The 22,212-nt window shown below is 44.2% G+C and overlaps 1 protein-coding gene across 1 annotated transcript; it reads right to left on the bottom strand.

Moving 5' to 3' along the window:
- Window positions 1-12,453: 12,453 nt before the first annotated feature.
- LOC138294007 (high mobility group nucleosome-binding domain-containing protein 5-like) lies at window positions 12,454-15,464 on the bottom strand. The gene is made up of 2 exons (XM_069233261.1): window positions 15,440-15,464; window positions 12,454-13,106 (listed from the first exon to the last, which is right to left on the bottom strand). The coding sequence occupies exons 1-2, from the start codon at window positions 15,462-15,464 to the stop codon at window positions 12,454-12,456; spliced, it is 678 nt and encodes a 225-aa protein (XP_069089362.1).
- Between the last annotated feature and the right edge of the window lie 6,748 nt (window positions 15,465-22,212).

Raw genomic sequence — 22,212 nt, 5'->3', positions numbered from 1 at the left:
TGCCAAGACAGCTTGCACAGTGATAGGATGGAAGTTTAGAAGACTCCATTTGTTTGTGTCATACCACCAGATGTCAATGCACTGGACTGGATTATGATGACCCGTGATCAGAAACTCTTGTACTGCCATCTGTCTGAGTCTTTCATGATGTGATGTTGGATTACTTTTGTGTGGTAGGTGATATGGATCCAGCTGATGACATCAACCGACTCAATGTTTGTCTATTCTACAGGACAAAATCAGATAAATGCCTTACTTCCACGGTCTGGAGGTCTGTACCTGTAAATTTGATCATTTACCCAGTATGATTCGGTCATGTGTTATATGTTATGTTTCAGACATATTGACAACACATGTGCTGAATAATTTAATAAAATGTCTTCTTTGACAAGGCACTTATATGTATGTGCTTGTGTGGAATGGTTGTAATCCTGAGCTGCACACTGTGTACATGCAACATATCCCAGCTTGCACAAGTACCTTAGATCATCATCGTATGGTTCAGATGGTCTGACATATCTATATGGCTAAATGTGAAATTGAAGACAGTAGACAATGAGTTTGTGACGGGTGAATTTAATTGCAATGCTGCTACTATGAGACAGAAATTGTGACATTAATTAACAAATATTTAAAGTGAAGGGGTCATTCATGATGAATGAAATCACTGGAGTAGTTGCCATATCATTGGAAGTCCAGAGTATTCCTCCCATTGGAAATGGTTTGTGGTTCAGGATCAGTCCACAAAGGAGGACATTAAGGGAGAATGTAATTGCTGGCAGTGGTAGGTGTCTTGCCATCTGCACCTCCTGGATTCTTTGCTGGATGTCCCCGCTTGTGTGGGGGGGAAGGATCAGCTGCTGCAGAGGCAGTGGTGTCTGTGGTTGTTTGTGCCTCTCGCAGGGCCTTCCTTCCTGTGTCGGCCGCAGATGTACTTTGGTGTGATGTACTTGCACACAGGAAGGGGTAGATAGTGGGATGAAACCCCTGCTCAGGGTGGAGTTGATTTCCCTCAACACCCCTGTTAGGGTACTCATTTCGTTGTTATGGGCATCCATTTTTTTTAATCAAGACCCTATGAAGCTGTTTCATTTCCCGGAGTTCAGTTAACAGTTCAGTTAACAGTTCAGTTTGGACTCCTGATTGGCCCCGCAAGACGTGGCTGATGGTGTCCTGGCAGACCCAGTGGCCTTATTCCACTTGCTCACAGCATCCCTCCCATGCACCGTAGCCCCACAAGCCTGTGCCCTTGGCACAGTGTGCCCACTCCAACTGGGTCCTGGACCCTCAGTTTCAGAAGTGTCAAGTTGCACCTCAGGCTACAGGACAGGGGGCACAAGATTGTGGAAACTGTGCTAGGTACATAGGTTGGGGGACGCATCGTTGCCTGGGATGTTGATGCAACAGGGCAGGGAGGTGACGTTGTGGGCACAGTGAGACTCACTCTTGCCATCTGGCCAGGTTGCCCAGATGGGCCAAGACCGTCCTCCACATCCACAAGTCTAGGAGTGTCGTCATCACTGAGGGCTTCATCCAAGGGGGTAGTGGTTGTCTGCTCTTTGGCTTCAGTGTGCCTAGTGGCAGCTCTACCTGTTAATGAAGGAAGTACATTGTTACTGGTTGAAGTGTGACATCTACCTCTGAATGTTTTGTGTTACAGTAAGCAGACACATTGGATATTCTTAAGTTGTAAGTTAGTCTAGTGTGCCATGTTGCCATGGTATTGGAGTATTTGACATGATGTGTGAAGCTTGCCTGAACTATTTGACTCAAGCAGCTGATGAGATGTTCAGATCAGTTGCACTGTGGATGATAAAATGGAAATGACATCTTACCAATACTAAAGCCAACACAGTGGAGAGTCAGAATATGGCTTTGGCAATGTGGAGGCCTAGTTTAGTGAGATACAGCCAAACATAGGACTTTGTTGTATATGTAACTACAGTAATCATGTGTGCAGTGCTGTGTCAATCTGTTTGCTGCCAGTACCAATCTGATGATGCAGCTTGAGGCCTTAGCAATATTTGGTGTACAGACTTGGTAAGGTATCATTCCTGCCCTCAATAATTTACTCTTGGGATAGAAGGTCAAGATGGAATTAGGTAGACAGACACATCTCAGAGATGAACATGATCAATTGTGAGTTACCAAACAGGGGTATATGGACAAATGAACACTGGGCTGGTGGTTGGACTTAGAGACACAGGGCCTATTGGGCATTGCAGTGAGGTCACTCCCTCAACTTCCCAAGACTTGACAAATGGCATCATCCCAGGTGAGTACACATCAATTGTGAGTTAACAAACGGGTATGTGGGCAAGTGAACACTGGGCTGGTGGTTGCACTTATAGACACGGGGCCTATTGTGCTTGGCAGTCAGGCCACTCCCTATATTTCCCAAGACTTGACAAATATTGGGTATTACATATCTGTGGGCAGACTGCATTTAGGTTTTGCACACATTTACATGTTGAACCTTCCATGATTCCTGGCATGATTTTTTCATATGGAAAGACTTACAGGCACCGTTTCGACTTATGTCATGTATTTGGCCTTGGTAGCTGTACTGTTGGGTCCAACAATACACATTGACATTGTTACATCTCAGATACTCTGGGTATTGATTGTTGGTGAAGTACATGAACAACACAGTGGCAAAAGCTGGGCTGTGGGCATGCAGGGCATTGCATTTTTGGATTAGTTTTCGTGTGGTAACTTACCAGACTTCATCCCCCCCACGGTATTCCTATCAAGCCCTCAGGATGCAGGATGGTCTTTTTCTCCCAGGGAAAGAGTCTTAATGGGGCACTGAGAAGGCCACTGCCAGTCTTGTTGGCCTCAGTCTGGTGCCTGAAGACCAGGGAACAAACCTTGCCCTTCAGGTCATTCCATCTCTTCCTAATGTCCTCCTTTGTGTGCGGGGTGGTGCCTACAGCATTCACTCTGCCGACAATCCTTTGCCACACTTCCATTTTCCTACTGAGAGTAGTATGCTGGACTTGGGCTCCAGATAATTGTGGCTCTACCCTAATGATTTCATCCACAAATGACTCTCAACTAATCTTCAGAGAAACAGGGATTTTGGGGACGTGATATGGTGGACATCTAAAGTGGGTGACAGGAACTTACTTGATAGGGGACGAGCAATGGGAGTGAATGGACAGAAGTGTGTGCAAGGTGTTAAATGGGATGGTGAAAAAAGGAAAAGGCTGCCCTATTTATCAATACTGACAATACAGTGTTCTCTGGTGTCATTCTTGCTGGGGAGATGCAAAGGATTGTGGTCTGTGAAAGGGTGTGTTTTATAGTGTGTCTAGTGGACCAATGAGTGTCAGCTGTGTTGTTTTTGAATTCCTCCATTGTCCACTTGTCTGTTGCTTTACTGAATGCGTACCGTGGTGGTCGACCACCATTGGCTAACCGCTGCAAGGAGACCACCACGGCGACCGTGTGTTTGTAATGGGCTCAGTGGTTGGCCTCGGCGCTCCTGGCACTGGAGGTCGGACCGCCTAGATAGCAGACAGCCGCGCTGCTGGAAGTCTGCCTTTTTGCTTGGCGGGGCAGTTCTGCCTGTCTCCATCGCAAAAACGTGGGCTATGAATCACCAGCGCAGCTGTCTTTTTTGAACCACCAACATGGTGGTCTGGCTGCCCACCACCAAAGTTGTAAGCAGGCCCCAAGTCTGTTCCGCTTTTACTTTTCAAATTTGACAATAAATTATACACACACGTATTACTTGAAATCTAAAGTTTCCCAGTCCCCTGTGTCAGCCACATATCTAGTTCAAACATTTTCTTTGCATTGTGTGATTTATAGTCCTTTAGATGCCATTACAAAACCAAGACTGCAATTCCCAGACTGCAAACAAAACAAGCATTGGCAAAGCCAATACTTCTGGCTTTTGCTGACAACCTCTTGGCTTTGCCAGTGCTTATTTTGTTTCCTCATGGTATTTGCAAAGTTTTTGATTATGGGAGCTGCCGGACACTCACAATATGTCAAAAAATCTTGCCTAAAATTAACAATATTTTTTACTCTAAAAAAACATGCATTGCCATTGTAGTATCCGGCAATCTTCGGAAGTACTTTGTGTGCACATATGCTCTTTAGGGCAGAATTGTATGCCCCACTCATAGTGAAGTTATCCAGTGGCTGAAATGAGTTGATCCATTGCCCCATGCTGTATGCTTTATTGGGTGGAAAAGAAACGTGAATGACACATGTAATGATATCTGAATTTAACCACTGCTCCATCTTGACCACTGACTCCATTTTGTGCTTAACTTAGCTTCAAACATCGTCACATTGGTGAAGCATGTATTTTTCTGCGCACAACTTATGCAACATGTTTTTCGCTCATGTTTTCACTCTTTGTGCTCTTTCTCACCAAAGGCAGGTACATACATGGGGGAGTAAAGAGCACAGATGATAAGATGTACCAGAGGAGAATGTTTATGGTACAGCAGGGAACAGTTCGGTCTCATGAGCGCAACTTGGGATGTGGCCAAATCTCCAACGTTCTCTTTCAACACAGACTGGTACAGCCAACGTTTTAACGACAACTTACATTATGGGAGTTTCTAGAATTCTCCTGTCCAGCTTGTTTGAGTTATTTAAGTGGGCAACTTGGTGACTGGGGTTAGATCGAACTCATTTCAGGAGGGGGACTCCTTTGCCTGGTACCTTCCCATTGAGGGTAGTTCTCTCTTTCATCAGTCGCATGGGTTTCCGGCTTGAAGTTGGCAAAAAGATGATGCCTTTACTTCACCCCATGGTGATGTATTTTTAGTTTTTAGCTTTGCGTTGTGAATGAATATATAATCACTGTATATGCAGATATATTGTCCATGATAGAAGAAGTGTATTTTCATTGTTTGTTTCAATGATCATTTTTGTTCTACTGCTGTGATCATTTTTAGAAGTGTATTCATGTTGCTGCATTTGACCTGCATGCTTCCTCTATTTGAACCTTAAAAAGTGTTTTAATAAATTTATCACTCAGATTAAGAGCTCTGCATTGTTGGAATTCCTTTTACCCGTGTTTCCTCTCAGTCTGATGTAGAAGCAAAACAACACAATAAAAGACCAATGGATGAAGAGGGCTGGTTGAAAGCCCCTGTAAGTAAGCATATAAGTAACCTAATTTTAATAGAATTAAAAGTTCTTGGCTAACCCCAAACCTTAAGCGCTATGCCGGTTGAGCTACACTTTCATGGACCTAGGGAACCTGGAGAGCTCTACTGTACATTAAGACACCTGAGTAGAAATGCTGGGATTACACTCCTGCTTAACCTGGTGACAGGTAGTGACACAAATGGAAGCCACGTTTGGCCTCTTTTGAGTTGTATTAGTATAACAGACAGCTTTTCTGCACTGTTTCTTGAGCAGTATCTCCACATCCTGCTGAGCTCGAGTAAATCTGACCACTGATGTTATGCCTGTTAAGCAAAATTACTGAGATACAATCTCATGAAACGTTGCATTATTATGCGATGTTCGTGGCAAAATTGTACAATGAGCCCACACCAATAATGTTAACTGTTGAATGCGAGAAGCATTTTCACACCACTTGTGTTTTTTTTTATTTACCTCAAGGCAGAGGCGGCTCCTCCGATATGGCTGAGGAGCGTCGCTCCCGCGAGCAGCAGCCACTTAACAACAAAACGATAATAAACTGTGTTTATTATTGTTTTGTTGTTAAATGGGCAAGGCCATGGGGAATGAGGGGGAGTGTACTGTGCACTCTCCTCAGTGTGCATGGGTGTTTGGCCGGCTGTCTCAGGCCGGCCAAACACACATGCGCACTGTGCTCTCTCCAACCAGGCACTGTGCCGCCAGGCTGGAGACAGCAGGCACAGGCTCCCAGTCTACATGGGAGGGCCCGGCTCGGCGCTCCAGACAATTCTAACGCTGCATCTGAGCAGCGTCAGGATTGGCTGCAGGGCAGGCTGGGAGACTGTGCCTACCTGCAGTGCCCAGGAAAGGCGAGCGCCGTGGCAGCAGAGCAGGTAAGTTTTATATATTTTTTTTTAATTGAATGTTTTTGTTCCCCCCTTCCACCCACCCCTTTACCGCGCAGCGACTATCTCAATGTATATCCTTTCATCAAAAATTAGAATCAGGGTGCATTTCAAACTAAAATATGGTGGCAAATGATGGATTCCCATTTTGCATAATGTCACATAATTTTCCCAAAATATTACATAATTAATCAAAAGCAAATTATGTGAATTGTACACACCCATCCTCTACATTCAATCTCCTCTCCTCGCTTCTCTCTGGAAGTGATCTGATAAAAAAAGACTACATCCCACCCACAGGAATGAATCAATACTAGATTTTATTATAACTAAGAATGGGCTGCTCATAGTTCAAAATCCCAGAAGCAGTAAATTGGTCTGAGCATTATCTTTTTCCCTTCTCCTTGCTGCTGATCAATTCTGACACACACATCATCCATTCTACTGCCCTCTACTGTTGACTGTCTTTAATAAATGCTTAATGATCTTCCACCAATTAAGAGCAAAAAGGGAAGACCAAAACCATCACCAAGATGGAGATCTCCCTATGATAATATATGGAGTAAATTAAAAAAGTTTATTAAACTTGCCCAAAATACGAAAACGATGTTTTATGTTAAAAATAATGAAGAAATATGTGTATACAAATATTTAAAATATAGAATCAAATAAAAAAATGCAAAAGCGCTATTATTTTAATTTTGAATTAAATATCAAAATATTTTAAATAAATTAAATTGAATTAATATTATTTTACTGAGGTTAAAAAATATCACATCTAAAGTTTAAAAAAAAGTAAAAGTAAGGTTACATTTATCTTTAACCCCTTCGCTGCCAGGCCTTTTCCCCCTCCTGTGCTGAGCCTTTTTTTGGCTATTTGGGGTAGTTCGCGCTTAGGCCCTCATAATGTTTTGTTCACATAAGCTACCCACGCCAAAATTGCGTCCTTTTTTTCCAACATCCTAGGGATTCTAGAGGTACCTAGACTTTGTGGATTCCCCTGAAGGAGACCAAGAAATTAGCCAAAATACAGTGAAAATTTTGTTTTTTTTAAAAAAATGGGAAAAAGGGCTGCAGAAGGCAGCTCGTGGTTTTTTCCCTGAAAATGGCACCAACAAAGGGTTTGCGGTGGCAAGATCACCATCTTCCCAGCTTTCAGGAACAGGCAGACTTGAATTGGAAAACCCAATTTTTCAATACAATTGTGACATTTTACTGGGACATACCCCATTTTTACTATTTTTTTTTTGCTTTCAGCCTCCTTCCAGTTAGTGACCAGCTAGTGAAAGCTATACATTTCTGAAAAATAGACAAAATTCTGAATTCAGTAAGGGGTCATTTGTGTAGATCCTACAAGTGTTTCCTACAGAAAATAACAGCTGAAATAAACAAATATTGAAATTGAGGTGAAAAAAACAGCCATTTTTCTCCACGTTTTACTCTGTAACTTTTTCCTGCGATGTCAGATTTTTTAAAGCAATATACCGTTACGTCAGCTGGACACTTTTGGTTGCGGGGATATATAGGGCTTGTAGGTTCATCAAGAACTCTAGGTACCCAGAGCCAATAAATGAGCTGCACCTTGCAATGGGTTTTTATTCTATACCGGGTATAGAGCAATTAATTTGCTGAAATATAAAAAGTGAAAAATAGGTATCAAGAAAACCTTTGTATTTCCAAAATGGCCACAAGATAAGGTGTTGAGAAGCAGTGGTTATTTGCACATCTCTGAATTCCGGGGTGCCCATACTAGCATGTGAATTACAGGGCATTTCTCAAATAGACGTCTTTTTTACACACTGCCTTACATTTGGAAGGAAAAAATGTAGAGAAAGACAAGGGGCAATAACACTTGTTTTGCTATTCTGTGTTCTCCCAAGTCTCCCGATAAAAATGGTACCTCACTTGTGTGGGTAGGCCTAGCGCCCAAGAAAGGAAATGGCTCAAAACACAACGTGGATACATCAAATTTTTTCACAGAAAACAGAGGTGTTTTTTGCAAAGTGCCTACCTGTGGATTTTGGCCTATAGCTCAGTCGGCACCTGGGGAAACCTGGCAAACCAGTGCATTTTTGAAAACTAGACACCTAGGGAAATCTATGATGGGGTGACTTGTGGGGATCTGACCAGGTTCTGTTACCCAGAATCCTTTGCAAACCTCAAAATTGGACCAAAAAAACACTTTTTCCTCTCATTTCGGTGACAGAAAGTTCTGGAATCTGAGAGGAGCCACAAATTTCCTTTCACCCAGCGTTCCCCCAAGTCTCCCAATAAAACTGGTACCTCACTTGTGTGGGTAGGCATAGCGCCCACAAAAGGAAATGGCCCAAAACGCAACATGGACACATCAAATTTTTTCACAGAAAACAGAAGTGTTTTTTTACAAAGTGCCTACCTGTGGATTTTGGCCTCTAGCTCAGCCGGCACCTGGGGAAACCTAGCAAACCAGTGCATTTTTGAAAACTAGACACCTAGAGGAATCCAAGATGGGGTGACTTGTGGGGCTCCGACCAGGTTCTGTTACCCAGATCCTTTGCAAACCTCAAAATTCGACCAAAAAAACACGTTTCCCTCTCATTTTGGTGACTGAAAGTTCTGGAATCTGAGAGGAGCCACAAATTTCCTTCTACACAGCCTTCCCCCAAGTCTCCCTATAAAAATGGTACCTCACTTGTGTGGGTAGGCCTAGCGCCCACGAAAGGAAATGGCCCAAAACACAACGTGGACACATCACATTTTTTCACAGAAAACAGAGGTGTTTTTTGCAAAGTGCCTACCTGTGGATTTTGGCCTCTAGATCAGCCGGCCCCAGGGGGGGCAGAAATGGCCTAAAATAAATTCCCTCCCCCCCCCCCACCCCCCTGGAGGGGTGCGACCCGTGCCTACGGGGTCACTCCCCCTGCGTGACATTGGCGCAAAAAAAAGATCCCTGGTGCCAAGTTGTTTCTGCCCCCCTTGGGGGCAGATTGACCTAAAATCGTCCGATTTGCCCCCAAGGGGGGCAGAAATGGTCTAAATACAATTTGCCCCCCAGGGGAGTGACCCTTGCCTAATGGGTCGCTCCCCATCTCTAAAAAAAAAGGCCTTTAAAAAAAATGCCCCCCCCCTGGGAGCGACCCTTGCCCAAGGGGTCACTCCCCTTGCATGAAATTCGCAAAAAAAAAAAAAACTCCCTGGTGTCTAGTGGTTTCTGTCCCCCCTGGGGCAGATTGGCCTCATAACAATAGGCCAATCTGCCCCCAAGGGGGGCAGAAATGGCCTAAATATAATTTACCCCCTATGGGAGCGACCCTTTCCGAAGGGGTCGCTCCCCACCTCAAAAATATAAAACAAAATAAAAAAAAAATACTCCCTGGTGCCTAGTGGTTTCTGCCACCGGGGGGTGCAGAAAAGGCCTTTAAAAAAAATGCCCCCCCTGGGAGCGACCCTTGCCCAAGGGGTCACTCCCTTATGACAATTTCATTTTAAAAACAAACATCCCTGGTGTCTAGTAGGCGTTTTGACAGCTTTCACTCCGGCTGCCAAAACGCTGAGAGAGACTTCAAAGGGAAGGAAATAACTTTCCTTCCCTTTGAAGCCTCTCTCGGCCTCCCCCACGTGATCGGAAGAGAAATGCAAAGCATTTCTCTTCCAATCGCATGGGAGGAGGCCTAGTGACAATCAGCGCGCACTCGGCACTGTCCTGCTCTGTCCTGGGCACAGAAGGGGTTATATTAAAAAAGGTAATCCAAATATTTTGTCAGAAAATAGCATTTATTTTTAAAATAGATTTACATTTGTAACAATAAAATAAATTTTATATATTTAAAAAGTCTAAATAATTTATTGTAGTGTATTATTAGTCGCTATATATTTCTATTTTAAATCCCTGAATCTTTTATTTTCTGTGGGAGAGGGTTGGAGTACCAATGGTTGGTCATGTGTGGTGCTGGACATACTAAGGGGGTCATTATGAACACGGCGGGAATTCCCGCCGTGTTCCTGCTGGCGGTCTTATCACAGACCGCCAGCCCCCTTGAGACCCCGCCAGCCGAATAATTAATATTCCGCTGGGCCGGCGGGCGGAAAAAGTTAAACACTGTTTCCGCCCGCCGGCCCAGCGGAATGCTGGGCCTGGACATTGCAGCCGGCTCCATATGGAGCTGTTGTTAATGCCTCAGTGCGGCAGGTGCAGCAGCACCCGTCGCGCAAATCACTGCCTATAAATCGGGCAGTGACGTGCGCAACGGGGCAGTGCACGGGCCCCCAGGGGGTCCCCAGAGCACCCCTTCCGCCAGCCTTGTCCTGGCGGCTGAAACATCCAGGGAATGGCTGGCAGAACAAAGGTTCTTTATCTGGAGGGCAGCGCTGCTTGCAGAGCTGCCCTCTCAGATGAAGAATTCCGCCATCGGCAGGCTGCCTGGTGGCGGTAGTCTGGCGGTGGTTGAAGGCCACCTGTGGCGGTCCCCACTGTGTACATTATGTGGCAGTCGAGACCGCCATGCTAGTGGTGGAAATTTCCGCTGCCGCCGGCATGGCAGTCTCGACCACCAAGTTCATAATGAGGGCCTAAGTCTCCTTTTTACCACTTGTGATTATGCTAAATATTGCCCACCGTCTGTTTCAGAGGCTAGACACATGTAAGTCTACAGTTTTGTCTGACTTTACACTCTGATTTAGTGAACAGCCCAAAGCAGTAAAGTTAGTCAAATGTTTAAGACTAAATATACTAGTAGTAAATTTCCAGATGTAGATTTACCTTTATGATTTGACTTTTTTTTTATCTCTCTCACACTCTCAGGGCTATTAACAAACATAACTTACTGTATAGTTTGGATTAAGTTAAACATTTGCTTTTACTCTTACACCTTTGAGTAACTTGACAGGAGCAAAAGTAAGTCCAGTACCACACATGGCCAACCATTGATACTTCAGCATCCTCCCATGGAACATAATGGAGACAGGAACATTAAAGAAAATCCCAAGAAATAATGTTAAATTAATGTATATTTAACTTTAAACATATACATAAAAACATATGTATTTTTTTAATGAAAAAATAATTCAAACTTAAATATAATTTTATGACAAATATTTTAATAAATTCTTTAAGTTTAAAAATAAAAGTAAGTTTAATTTAAATAAAGATAATTTAAATGAGTTCTATATAGAACATGTAGTAACTTTTTAACAGATAATAGATATAAACTTTTACTTCAAGTGTGATTGTTTTAAATAAATCTTTAAACAAATGTTGATTTAATTCAATGCATTTTTATTTTGTATTTTTGTTTAAATATGTACCCTATACTTTACCATGGGGATCTTTCTCCCCTAAGGCAAGACAAGGGAAATCCATAATGATGAGATGCATGAGCTCCTGGAATCAGGCTAGTCAGAAGTTAGTGTGGGGCCCAGGTTGAAAATATAGTGCAAGGCCCTTTGGTTCTTCCTTTTTTCCTGAGGTGCTATCAGGTCCTCCGTCTAAGAAATAAAATTTACTCCAGGGAAAGAGAATTCTGTCTGCTGCCACCCTCTTGTCTGGCCACAAGATGGCTTGATTGTTTGTAATTAAAATAAAACCAGAATAAATGTTATTTGAGAAGAGCTTGGCCATGTTAAGTGCAGGGCATGGAGCATAATGCCCTACTGCCCCTGCTCCCTTCATGTCGGCCCTGCCTGACATAAGATGTCCGCACAACCTGGATCATACGCAGCAGCCATCTTGGAAGATGTTTCAGCAGCCCAAAGTTAGGGGTGAAGCACTGATGCGGAAACAGCAGCAATACCAACAACAGAACCCAGACGAGGAAGCGATTGAGGCAGAACTCCGGAAGATGCTGAGGGACTACACAACAAAATTAACCTCTACCAACCGTCTGCCACTCTCCCATTACGGGCCTGCATTCTTGGGGGAAAATTCTGTGGGGCACCAAGGCGCAATCCTCAGCAATATGTCATCTGAGTGCATCCCAAAGCCTCCTATGCTCTGCATATGAACAGAGACGTCAGCAGTGAGGCTTTCTTCACGTCTTCTAAATCTGAGGCTTTCTTCTCGTCTTCTAAATCTGAGGCTTTCTTCACATCTTCTAAATCTGAGGCTTTCTTCTCGTCTTCTAAATCTGAGGCTTTCTTCTCATCTTCTAAATCTGAGGCTTTCTTCTCATCTTCTAAATCTAAGGCTTTCTTCTCATCCTTTAAATCTGAGGCTTTCTTCTCATCTTCAAAATCTGAGGCTTCCTTCTCATCTTCTAAATCTGAGGCGTCCTTCTCATCTTCTAAATCTGAGGCTTTCTTCTCATCTTCTAAATGTAAGGCTTCCTTCTCATCTTCTAATTCTGAGGCTTTCTTCTAATCTTCTAAATCTGAGGGTTCTTTCTCATCTTCTAAATCTGAGGCTTCCTTCTCATCTTCTAAATCTGAGGCTTCCTTCTCATCTTCTAAATCTGAGGCTTTAAGCTGAGGCTTTCTTCTCATCTTCTAAATCTGAGGGTTCCTTCTCATCCTCTAAATCTGAGGGTTCCTTCTCATCCTCTAAATCTGAGGCTTTCTTCTCATCTTCTGAATCTGAGGCTTTCTTCACGTCTTCTAAATCTGAGGCTTTCTTCTCATCTTCTAAATCTGAGGCTTCCTTCTTGTCTTCTAAATCTAAGGCTTTCTTCTCATCTTCTAAATCTAAGACTTTCTTCTCATCTTCTAAATCTGAGGCTTTCTTCTTGTCTTCTAAATCTGAGGCTTTCTTCTCATCTTCCAAATCTGAGGCTTTCTTCTCATCTTCTAAATCTAAGGCTTTCTTCTCATCTTCTAAATCTGAGACTTTCTTCTCGTCTTCTAAATCTGAGGCTTTCTTCTCATCTTCTAAATCTGAGGCTTTCTTCTCATCTTCTAAATTTGAGGCTTTCTTCTCATCTTCTAAATCTGAGGCTTTCTTCTCATCTTCTAAATCTGAGGCTTTCTTCTCATCTTCTAAATCTGAGGCTTTCTTCTCATCTTCTAAATCTGAGGCTTCCTTCTCATCTTCTAAATCTGAGGCTTTCTTCTCATCTTCTAAATCTGAGGCTTTCCTCACGTCTTCTAAATCTGAGGCTTTCTTCTCATCTTCTAAATCTGCTCATGTTCAGTTTTCGCAGTGAGGCTTTCTTCTCATCTTCTAAATCTACAGGTTTTGTTTTCACAGTGAGGCTTTCTTCTCATCTTCTAAATCTGAGGCTTTCTTCTCATCTTGTAAATCTGCATATTTAGTTTTAGGGGTGAGGCTTTGACCTTATCTTCTAAATCTGCACGTTTAGTTTTCGCAGTGAGTGATGGTTTCTTCCCATCTTCTAAGTCTACACATGTTTAGTTTTCGCAGTGAGGCTTTGTCCTCATCCTCCAAATCTGCAAATGGTGAGATTTCGCAGTGAGGGCTTCTTCCTATCTTCTAAATCTGTACATGTTTACATTTCACAGCAAGGCTTTGCCCTCATCTTCTAAATTAGCATGTTTCGTTTTTACAGTGAGGCTTTCTTCTCATGTTCTAAATCTGCACATGTTTAATTTCCGCAGTGAGGTTTTCTTCTCATCTTCTAAATCTGAGGCTTTGTTCTCATGGTGAGATTTCGCAGTATGGGCTTCTTCTTATCTTCTAAATCTGTGCACGCTTACTTTTCACAGTGAGGCTTTGCCATCATCTACTAAATCTGCACATTTAGTTTTCGCAGTGAGTGAGGGTTTCTTCTCATCTTCTAAGTCTACACATGTTTAGTTTTCGCAATGAGGCTTTGTCCTCATCCTCTATGTAGGAAAGTGCCCTTTTGGCATGTTTACCCCCCCACCACTTTTGGCCTGATATTGATGCCAACTTGACTGAGAGTGTGGATCTTGTTAACCAGGCCCCTGCACCTGGTTTGCATCAAAAATAAAGCTGCACGGGTGAGCGTGCATCGGAAAAGTCAGTGATGAGTCAATTCCTTACACGCAAGTGAGGCAGTGCGTCATTTCTTCTCCGGTCGGGTAGCTGATGCGTAATTTTTCTCTCCTGCAAGAGAGCAATACGTCCATTTCTAGACGGGCACTTCAGATCCACGCAGGTTCACGTCGATTTTGACGCCCAGCGATGATGCGCGCAAAATCCACCCACACAGTGATAGAAAGCTGCAATGCATGGGGTTTGCATCAATTTTAGCAGTCGCAAGCGTGTGATGTTCTCCAGCCGCGATGCAAGTGATGCGTCAATTTCCCAGCCGCAATGCAGGTGGTACATCGATTTCAGCTGCAAGGCAGGTAGTGCGTCATTTTTACAACCGCGTTGCAGATGGTGCGTTGAAATTTTCCCCGCACGGCCTCCTGCCCGTGGATTCCAGTCCTTGTTCTACCAGCTTCACCTTTCAAGGGCCCAGGAACTGGATAGGGCACCATTTGGCAGGGTAGGAGTCTCAGCAGAGAGACCAGGTGCTGGCAGAGGAAGTCTTTGATGGCCCTAAGACTTTAAAACAGGGGGCAAGCTCGGTACAAGCCCTTGGAGCAGAAATATGCCACAAAGTCCAGTCTTTGTTCTCTTTCAGGCAGAAGCAGCAAATGCACTCAACCCTGCAAAGCACAGTCACAGGCAAAGGGGCAGTGCTCTTCCTCCAGCTCTTTAGCTCTCCTCCTTGGCAGAGGCTCCTCTTGGTTCCAGAAGTAATAAAAAAATCTGTGGTTTTGGGTCCACTACTTAGATACCTTTCTGCCTTTGAAGTTGGCAAACTTCAAAGGAAAGTCTCTGTTGTTGACAAGATCCTGCCTAGCCTAGGCCTGGCTCCAGACTCACACCAGGGGGTTGGAGACTGCATTGTGTGAGGGCAGGCACAGCCCATTCAGGTGTAAGTGACCACTCCTCCCTCCACTCTAGCCCAGATGGCCCATGAGGGTATGCAGGCTACACCCCAGCTCCCTTTGTGTCACTGTCTAGAGGAAATTCACAACAGCCCAACTGTCAGTCTGACCCAGATGTGGAATACACAAGCAGGCAGAGGCACAGAATGGTTAAGCAAGAACTTGCCCACTTTCTAAAAGTGGCATCCAATGACATCTGTCATTCTGATCCAGGTTTTGCTCCGGCTAACTAGCAGCGCCTCATCTCCACCAAAGAGCAGGGATGATTGGGCAGCCGAGCGCATGACACAATTGACACCTCAGGGAAATAGTGGTCACTCAGATCCAAACATTTTTCTCAGTTATAGACCCATATATACAATGACAAGCAGAGGCAGTATAGGTTTCAATAAAGTTTTAATGAAGCAACTGCATCTTGGATAATAAAACATGTACTGCAATAACCAGGATGATGAAGCTTGACAGGATCTAAATAGTGTCGAGGAGAGTAAAGCATAGAAATAACGCTACCATGTTGTCACTAGAGTCAATAGACTAATTCCTACCTAGGCTATATTAGAGCACAGCAGGTTAAGGTCTAGTTCTACCCTTCAGGTTCCCCTGGGAAGACATCATCCCTCATACCTGAGCAAAGGCCTGAAGTCTGCAGAAGCAGTTGTAGCAAAGCATTCAGCAATCAGCATACAGTGATGGTAATCTGGCTGGAATCTCCCTCTAACGTGTATTGGGACAAGGAAGTGTTTTTATGATAAAACAGCTGATGTTCTAGGAAAATGTCCCTACGTAAGGATAGGTATGTTTCTATGAACACCAGAGATGAAGAGTTACCAGGTTTCACCGGCAACCTATCTTACTGCAGCCTTGGGAAAGCACAGAGTGAAAGAAATGTATTGTTTAGGAACACAGTGCTGGACTAGGCAAGGAACAGCTAGATAGAGAGAAATAAAACAAGACCACAAATGTGGCTATTGTTAATAATAATAAACAAAGCTGAATAACATATGTCTAGGTTAAAGTGCACAGCTGCAGGCCTAGTGTGTTAAAATAACGTGCATGTAGCTATAACTAAAATGGCTACACAACAACCTATCCTGGAGAAAAAGAGGGACACCTATTTGGTAGACCGGGGCACCAGCAGGACACCCAAAAGGGTGATCCATGTAAACCGCCTAAAGCTCTATTGTGACAGGGCAGATGTAACCATGCTGATGGTTACTGATGAGGAGCAGGAAGCAGAGAGTGAACCTCTCCCTGACCTCCTCTCAAATGACCCTAAAGATGAGTCAGTGGACGGAGTTGTCTACTCAGACACCCTCACTGCCCAACAGCAGGCTGACTGCAGGCAAGTCTTACAGCAGTTTTCTGTGTTCTTCTCTTTGACCCCTGGACAGACTCACCTGTGTACCCATGATGTGGACACAGGAGACAGTTTACCTGTCAAAACCAAAATACACAGACAGTCTGACCAAGTCAAAGAGAGTATCAAAGTTGAAGTCCACAAGATGCTGGAGTTAGGGGTTCTAGAGCACTCTGACAGTCCCTCGGCTAGCCCAGTGGTCTTAGTCCACAAACCTCATTCGAAAGATGGCAAGAGAGAAATTAGGGGCCAGATGTAGCAAGGGTTTTATGCGTCACAAACAGCGATTTTCGCTGTTTGGGACACACAAAACTCACATCGTGATGCCCTATTCTCATTTTGCGAGTCGGTAACCTGGTCACCGACTCGCAAAACGGGACTGCGAGTCGCAAATAGGAAGGGGTGTTCCCCTTCCTATTTGCGAGTCGCAGCACATTGCATGATTGCTTTGTGACCGCGAACGCGGTCGCAAAGCAGTCGCAGTTACCACCAGTGTCACACTGGTGGTAACCCATTCGCAAAAGGGAAGGGGTCCCCTTGGGACCCCTTCCCCTTTGTGAATGGCATGGAAAACATTTTTTCAGAGCAGGCAGTGGTCCTATGGACCACTGCCTGCTCTGAAAAAATGAAAGTGACATGTTTCATTTTTTCATTTTGTAATGCATCTCCTTTTCCTTTAAGGAAAACGGGCTGCATTACAAAAAAAACTGCTTTATTTAAAAGCAATCACAGACATGGTGGTCTGATGTATCCAGGCGAGTGCGAGTCTTAAGTTAATCTTTTGAGTGTGTGCACATTTATTGATACTGTGAGTGGAACAAATGCTTAGCACTTCTCCAAGATTGGCCTAACTGCTAGACAAAGCTACCATACAAATAAGAGCATTAGGTGGTCTAGGTTTTACCTCTGTAAACCAAGGAGGAGTTTCATGGACTATCTCCACCATGCACATCATGTTTGTACACTATATAGAGAGCCAGCCTCCTACAGCCCGAAACAATGCCATTGAACCAGCCCTGTAGGAGACTCACTGGGCACCACTGGTCTAGGCAAAAAAACACTCTATCGTCCACACCCAGGCTTCCCGCTCTACTCTGAGTGACCCAGATGGCAAGGCCAAGACTGCAAATTTTGAGTAGCCACCCCAAAAGAGATAATTCTGACATCAAAACGATCAGCCTGTGCACAAATGTGTACACCGAAAAGGTGCTGTCAAGGCGGAAGGGATTTAGGTACACGTATCTGTTCTGCAGACTCCAGTCCTGAGCCGAGGGTTGTCATAAGAATTTCAACCCAAGGCAGTGCTTTAAATTAATACAAAGTACCAGGCCTTCTGTATTTCCATTTAAAAGACTGGGCCAAGGTCACAGATATTGCACCTCTGGAACCTATCCTGTCGGACTATCAAGCACTGAAGCTCTGTTTCACTAGTCTGCACACATTTGAAGCCTCCCGTTCTTTTAAGCTGCCTCTTCTGTTATTCTCTTCGTATATAGTCAATATTTTAAAAGTTAGGCTGGTATTGCCAATGTAGATTAATAATTCCTTTAAAAGTTTAATACTCAGAAATATATGGCTGCCCCTTTTTCTTTGCTCCTAACTATTTTGTCCCCTCATTCTCTGGGTTAAATGTCACAAAGGTGCCTTTTTGTGGCTTGTTTGGTGGTAAAAAAGTTTAGGTAAGCACACTAGGAAGGTTTGCATCTCTAGGGTATCACAGCCAGTCATAAAGAATGAGGCAAAAAACACTCCCAAGATGGTGGCTTTGTCGTGTCTTCTCTCCTGCAGCGACAGACCTGGGATGGTTGCTGTGGCACCTGGCGTACATCCACTACTCTTCAAACCAAAACACATAGGTAAAAGACATTGGGTGTCATTACAAGTCTGGCGGTCGCATGACCGCCAGACTCGCGGTGGCGGTCGCACCGCCAACAGGCTGGCGGTACGACTGACACATTATGACCGTGGCAGAGCCGCCACGGTCAGACCACCGATACCGCCACGCTACCGCCAGCCTGCAGAATGGTGGTCCCGGCGGTTAGAATCTGCCAGGGCAGCACTGCAAGCAGTGCTGCCAGGGGATTACGAGTCTCCATCCGCCAGCCTGTCCATAGCGGTAAACACTGGTGGTAAGGGTGACTCGGGTTGGGGGCCCTGGGATCCCTACAGTGGCCATGCACTCAGAATGGGCACTGCAGGGGCCGCCATGCACAGCCCCATCGCGCAATCCACTGCCCGAATTACGGGTAGTGAAATGCACGACGGGTGCTGCTGCACCCGCCGCACCGCCACATTGCCGCCGGCTCCATTAGGAGCCGTCTGCAATGTTAGTGTCCTGCTCCCCGCTAGGCCGGCAGGAGCAAACTCTGTGTCCGCCCGCCGGCCCAGCGGGGATGTCATAAAAGGGCCGGCAGGATTCAGGCTGCATAGGCGACCTGGCGGCAGTTTAACATTGGTGGGCGGCATATTGTAATGAGGGCCATTGTCATTTACAACCCTAATAGCTCTAACTCTCACAAATGCGAGACCTATTGCATTGGAAATGCTTGGTTGTTTATTCATACTAATTGCTGAGGCACTGTGATAGCACTGTTGCCATCTCATACTCTGGTTATATTTGAGTTGCCTTACCTTGCAACCCTGCGCGAGCCTCCTTCGGTGGACAGGATCGTTTGCAGCGAACAGAGCAAAAAGCAAGGTGTGCTGTTCTTGTCTTGTGATTCAGGAAGAGACTCTTGCAGCGAAAAAGCCCTCTTGCTGTGAACGGAGCAGGAAGCAAGATATGCCGTTGATGTCTCGCGACTCAGCATCAGCCTCCTGCAGCAGCAGGAGCCTCTTTTAGTGAACAGAGTAGGAAGCAAGTCATTCTGCTGCTGTCTTGCAGTCTGCATACAATTGAGCCGCCTCAACTCTCCGCACGAGCCTTTCATCAGCCAGTCGGCCAGAAATGTATTTTGGCGTGGGACAGTCTGAACTGGTTCCATCACGTCTGAGTGCTCTTCTCACAGCAAAACTTTCTTCTGCCCAACTGGTGCACTAAACTAGTGATCCTAGGATTTCTTCTTCTCTCCTCAGAGGATTGCCTCAACATTCAGGACTATAATTAATAATTTCATTGTTTACACATGCTACTTACTAGAAATGTTTTTTTTTCCTTATTAAGATTAGGTATTTAATTTGGTTAATTAACCTGTTCTTTCACAAGAAGTTCTTCGGGTATTATTTTGAGGACCGGTGATTCTCACATATCAGTTATACTTATTGTTGGCTTTACTTTTATTGTATTTATTTATTTCATATATATTTCATATGCAGTGCGACCGGAACTTCAATGCACGGCCTCGTCTGGACAACGCCTTCCGACCTCAGAGAGGAAATCGACATGATGCCTGCCGTGAGGGAGAAGATTCCACGCACAGCCCACCGGAACGACACGCAGCTGGAAAACAAGCCTAGGATTCCACGCACAGACCCCAGGACATCTTGTAATCCCGCAAACCACAGAAGGAAACTGTCCGCGCGCCGGAAAACAATGCACGACTTCCCCGCGTGAAAAATAACGATGCAAGTCCGTGTGTGAAGAGGCGAAACCGACGCACACACCATTTTTCCACGTATCTCCTCCTCTGCGGCCCTTTGCGGAGATTTTCCACTTTAAACCAGGTACTTTGTACTTGAAAGAGACTTTGTTTGCTTTTTAAAGGCTTAAGACACTTTCTATCACTTTTCAGTGATATCTCTACAATTTCATATTGCATCTTTATTCGTTTTGACCTGCAAATATCCAGATAAATATTATGTATTTTTCTAAACACTGTGTGGTGTATTTTTGTGGTGCTATATTGTGTTATTGTATGATTTATTGCACAAATACTTTACACATTGCCTTCTAAGTTAAGCCTGACTGCTCAGTGCCAAGCTACCAGAGGGTGGGCACAGGATAATTTGGATTGTGTGTGACTTACCCTGACTAGAGTGAGGGTTCTTGCTTGGACAGAGGGTAACCTGACTGCCAACCAAAAACCCAATTTCTAACAATTAGTTTATGTTAGAATGCAAGATTAATAAAATCAGAGAGGAACGCTGATGATCCCAAATTTAACAAAGCATTGATTTTGCTACTCAATGACGTATTGGTTTGCTAAGTGAGTTGAGCCGTCTGTTACATTTATACAAGAACTACTAAAAAGTAAGGAATTATCTTCTTCTGTTCATGCAATAGTCACTAAACAAAAGAGATTGATTTTTAATGCCCCCTACAAGTAAGGGATCCTCTTAGCAGTGTGGTAATCCCAATCATTTTGCAAATTTCAAAGATTGCCCTGCATTAAAAGTTATGTATAAATCAGTCAATCAATCAGGATTTATGAAGCGCGGAAAATCACCTGTTAGGGTCTCAAGGCACTGGCGTTGCTAGCTGCTTCACAGTGCTCTTTTCATTCGAACAGCCATGCCTTGAGTCCTTCCCTGAATTCCTGGAGCAATGCGGCTTTCCTGAGGACAGGTTGTTCCAGGCTTTGGCCACCAGGTGAGAAAAGGAGAGGCCTCCGCTGTTGGATCGGCAGATCCTTAGGATGTATGCAAGGAAAAGGGAGGCAGATTGCTGGTGTCTGGTCGGTTGGTGGATGGTCATTCATTTTTTCATTGATTTATGCTGGTTCAATGTTGTGCTCGGCTTTGATTGCATGGTTCAGCATCTTGAACTGTCTTGCTTCTGGATTGGGAGCCAGTGGAGCTTCTTGAGGTGTGGAATAATGTGAGCCCATCTGGGGAGGTCAAGGATACGTCTTGCTGCTGAGTTTTGTTTTCCTGTGGAAAAAGGGGATATTTTGCTCAACGTTGTAAACGTGTTTGAGGTTTCGTCTAAAACAGAATATGTGGTAGTTCAAGTTGTGAATGACTTCAAATGTGTGTCTCAACAACAGTGCGAGCATCCATCTGATGTTGTCTTGCTCAACAAAACTGTCATGTCCATGATGATGGACTCAGAAGCAACACTCTCACTTGTGTCCGATAAGCATTGTGCTCAATATTTTCAAAGTAAAGTTAATTTATGTATCCCAATGTCACACCCTGTCATCATGGTGGCAAATCCATTGAATTAGTAGGGTTTTGTAATGCCAATAAGTACTTTACAGGGCGTATAGCATCCAGGAAATTCATGTACCAGTGAAAGGGGACACTTTTAAGCTGGCCTCATCAGAAACTTTTAGGAATCTCCTTAGGTCCTAATTCCACATCACAAATGGGAAACTGCATAAGAAAAACTTGAACCTATGTATTGCCCATGTACAGGTCAAAGCTTCCCATTCTATTATAGAACAATTTGTGTCTGCTAGTCTGAGAGCAGCTTACACCCTAGCTGATTTGTTATTTGCTGAAATGTTGCTGCATCTCCTTTAGATAAAACACATTTCTCACCTTTCTTTAACAATGATCTTAAAAGAGAGGCTAAGATGCAAAGATAATTATGAATTTAGAATAATAGTCCACTAAACCAAAGATTTATCATAACTGCTGTTTATCATGTGGAACAGGTGTCTGGATAATGGATTCCACAAGATCCTGTGTGGGGCTGATCCCCTCACCCAGTATGGTGTCCTTGACACTTCACAGTACCTACCCTAAGCTGACCTTCTCATGTTTTATAGTCAGACCATTAACCTTCAACCTGCACAGAAATTTGTCCTGCCATGCTAAGCTGGGTCCATCCCCTAGATTAAAATATCATCTTGGAAAAAACAAACTCTCTGCACACCATAAAAAATCATTCTCCGGATGTGTTCAAAGCAAGCGGCAGCAGGTGCGAACCCAAAAGATATCACAAGGCTCTAAGCACTGAGTGATGCTATATACGTCGTGAAAGGTCTTGACTCTTCATTCAAGATGTTAGGAAGGGGCTGTCTATCTACCCATATGCATTTATTCAAGTCATGTAGGTCAGCACACATACAAATACTCTTAACATCATCTGTTGACACCAAAACCACTGCCGCCAACCAT

The sequence above is a fragment of the Pleurodeles waltl genome, chromosome 4_2, assembly GCF_031143425.1.
Source record: "Pleurodeles waltl isolate 20211129_DDA chromosome 4_2, aPleWal1.hap1.20221129, whole genome shotgun sequence".
NCBI lineage: Eukaryota > Metazoa > Chordata > Amphibia > Caudata > Salamandridae > Pleurodeles > Pleurodeles waltl.
The sequence above is the reverse complement of the archived record's forward strand: the minus strand, read 5'-3'. Positions and strand labels throughout refer to the sequence as shown.

Excerpts from the sequence above, each read along its gene's own strand:
- LOC138294007 (XM_069233261.1), bottom strand. The coding sequence starts at position 15,464 with ATGTCTTCCCAGGGGAACCTGAAGG. Across the intron at positions 13,107-15,439 it reads TTCCCAGGGGAACCTGAAGG|ATTTAGAAGATGAGAAGAAA; the intron begins GTAGAACTAGAC and ends GAACATGAGCAG.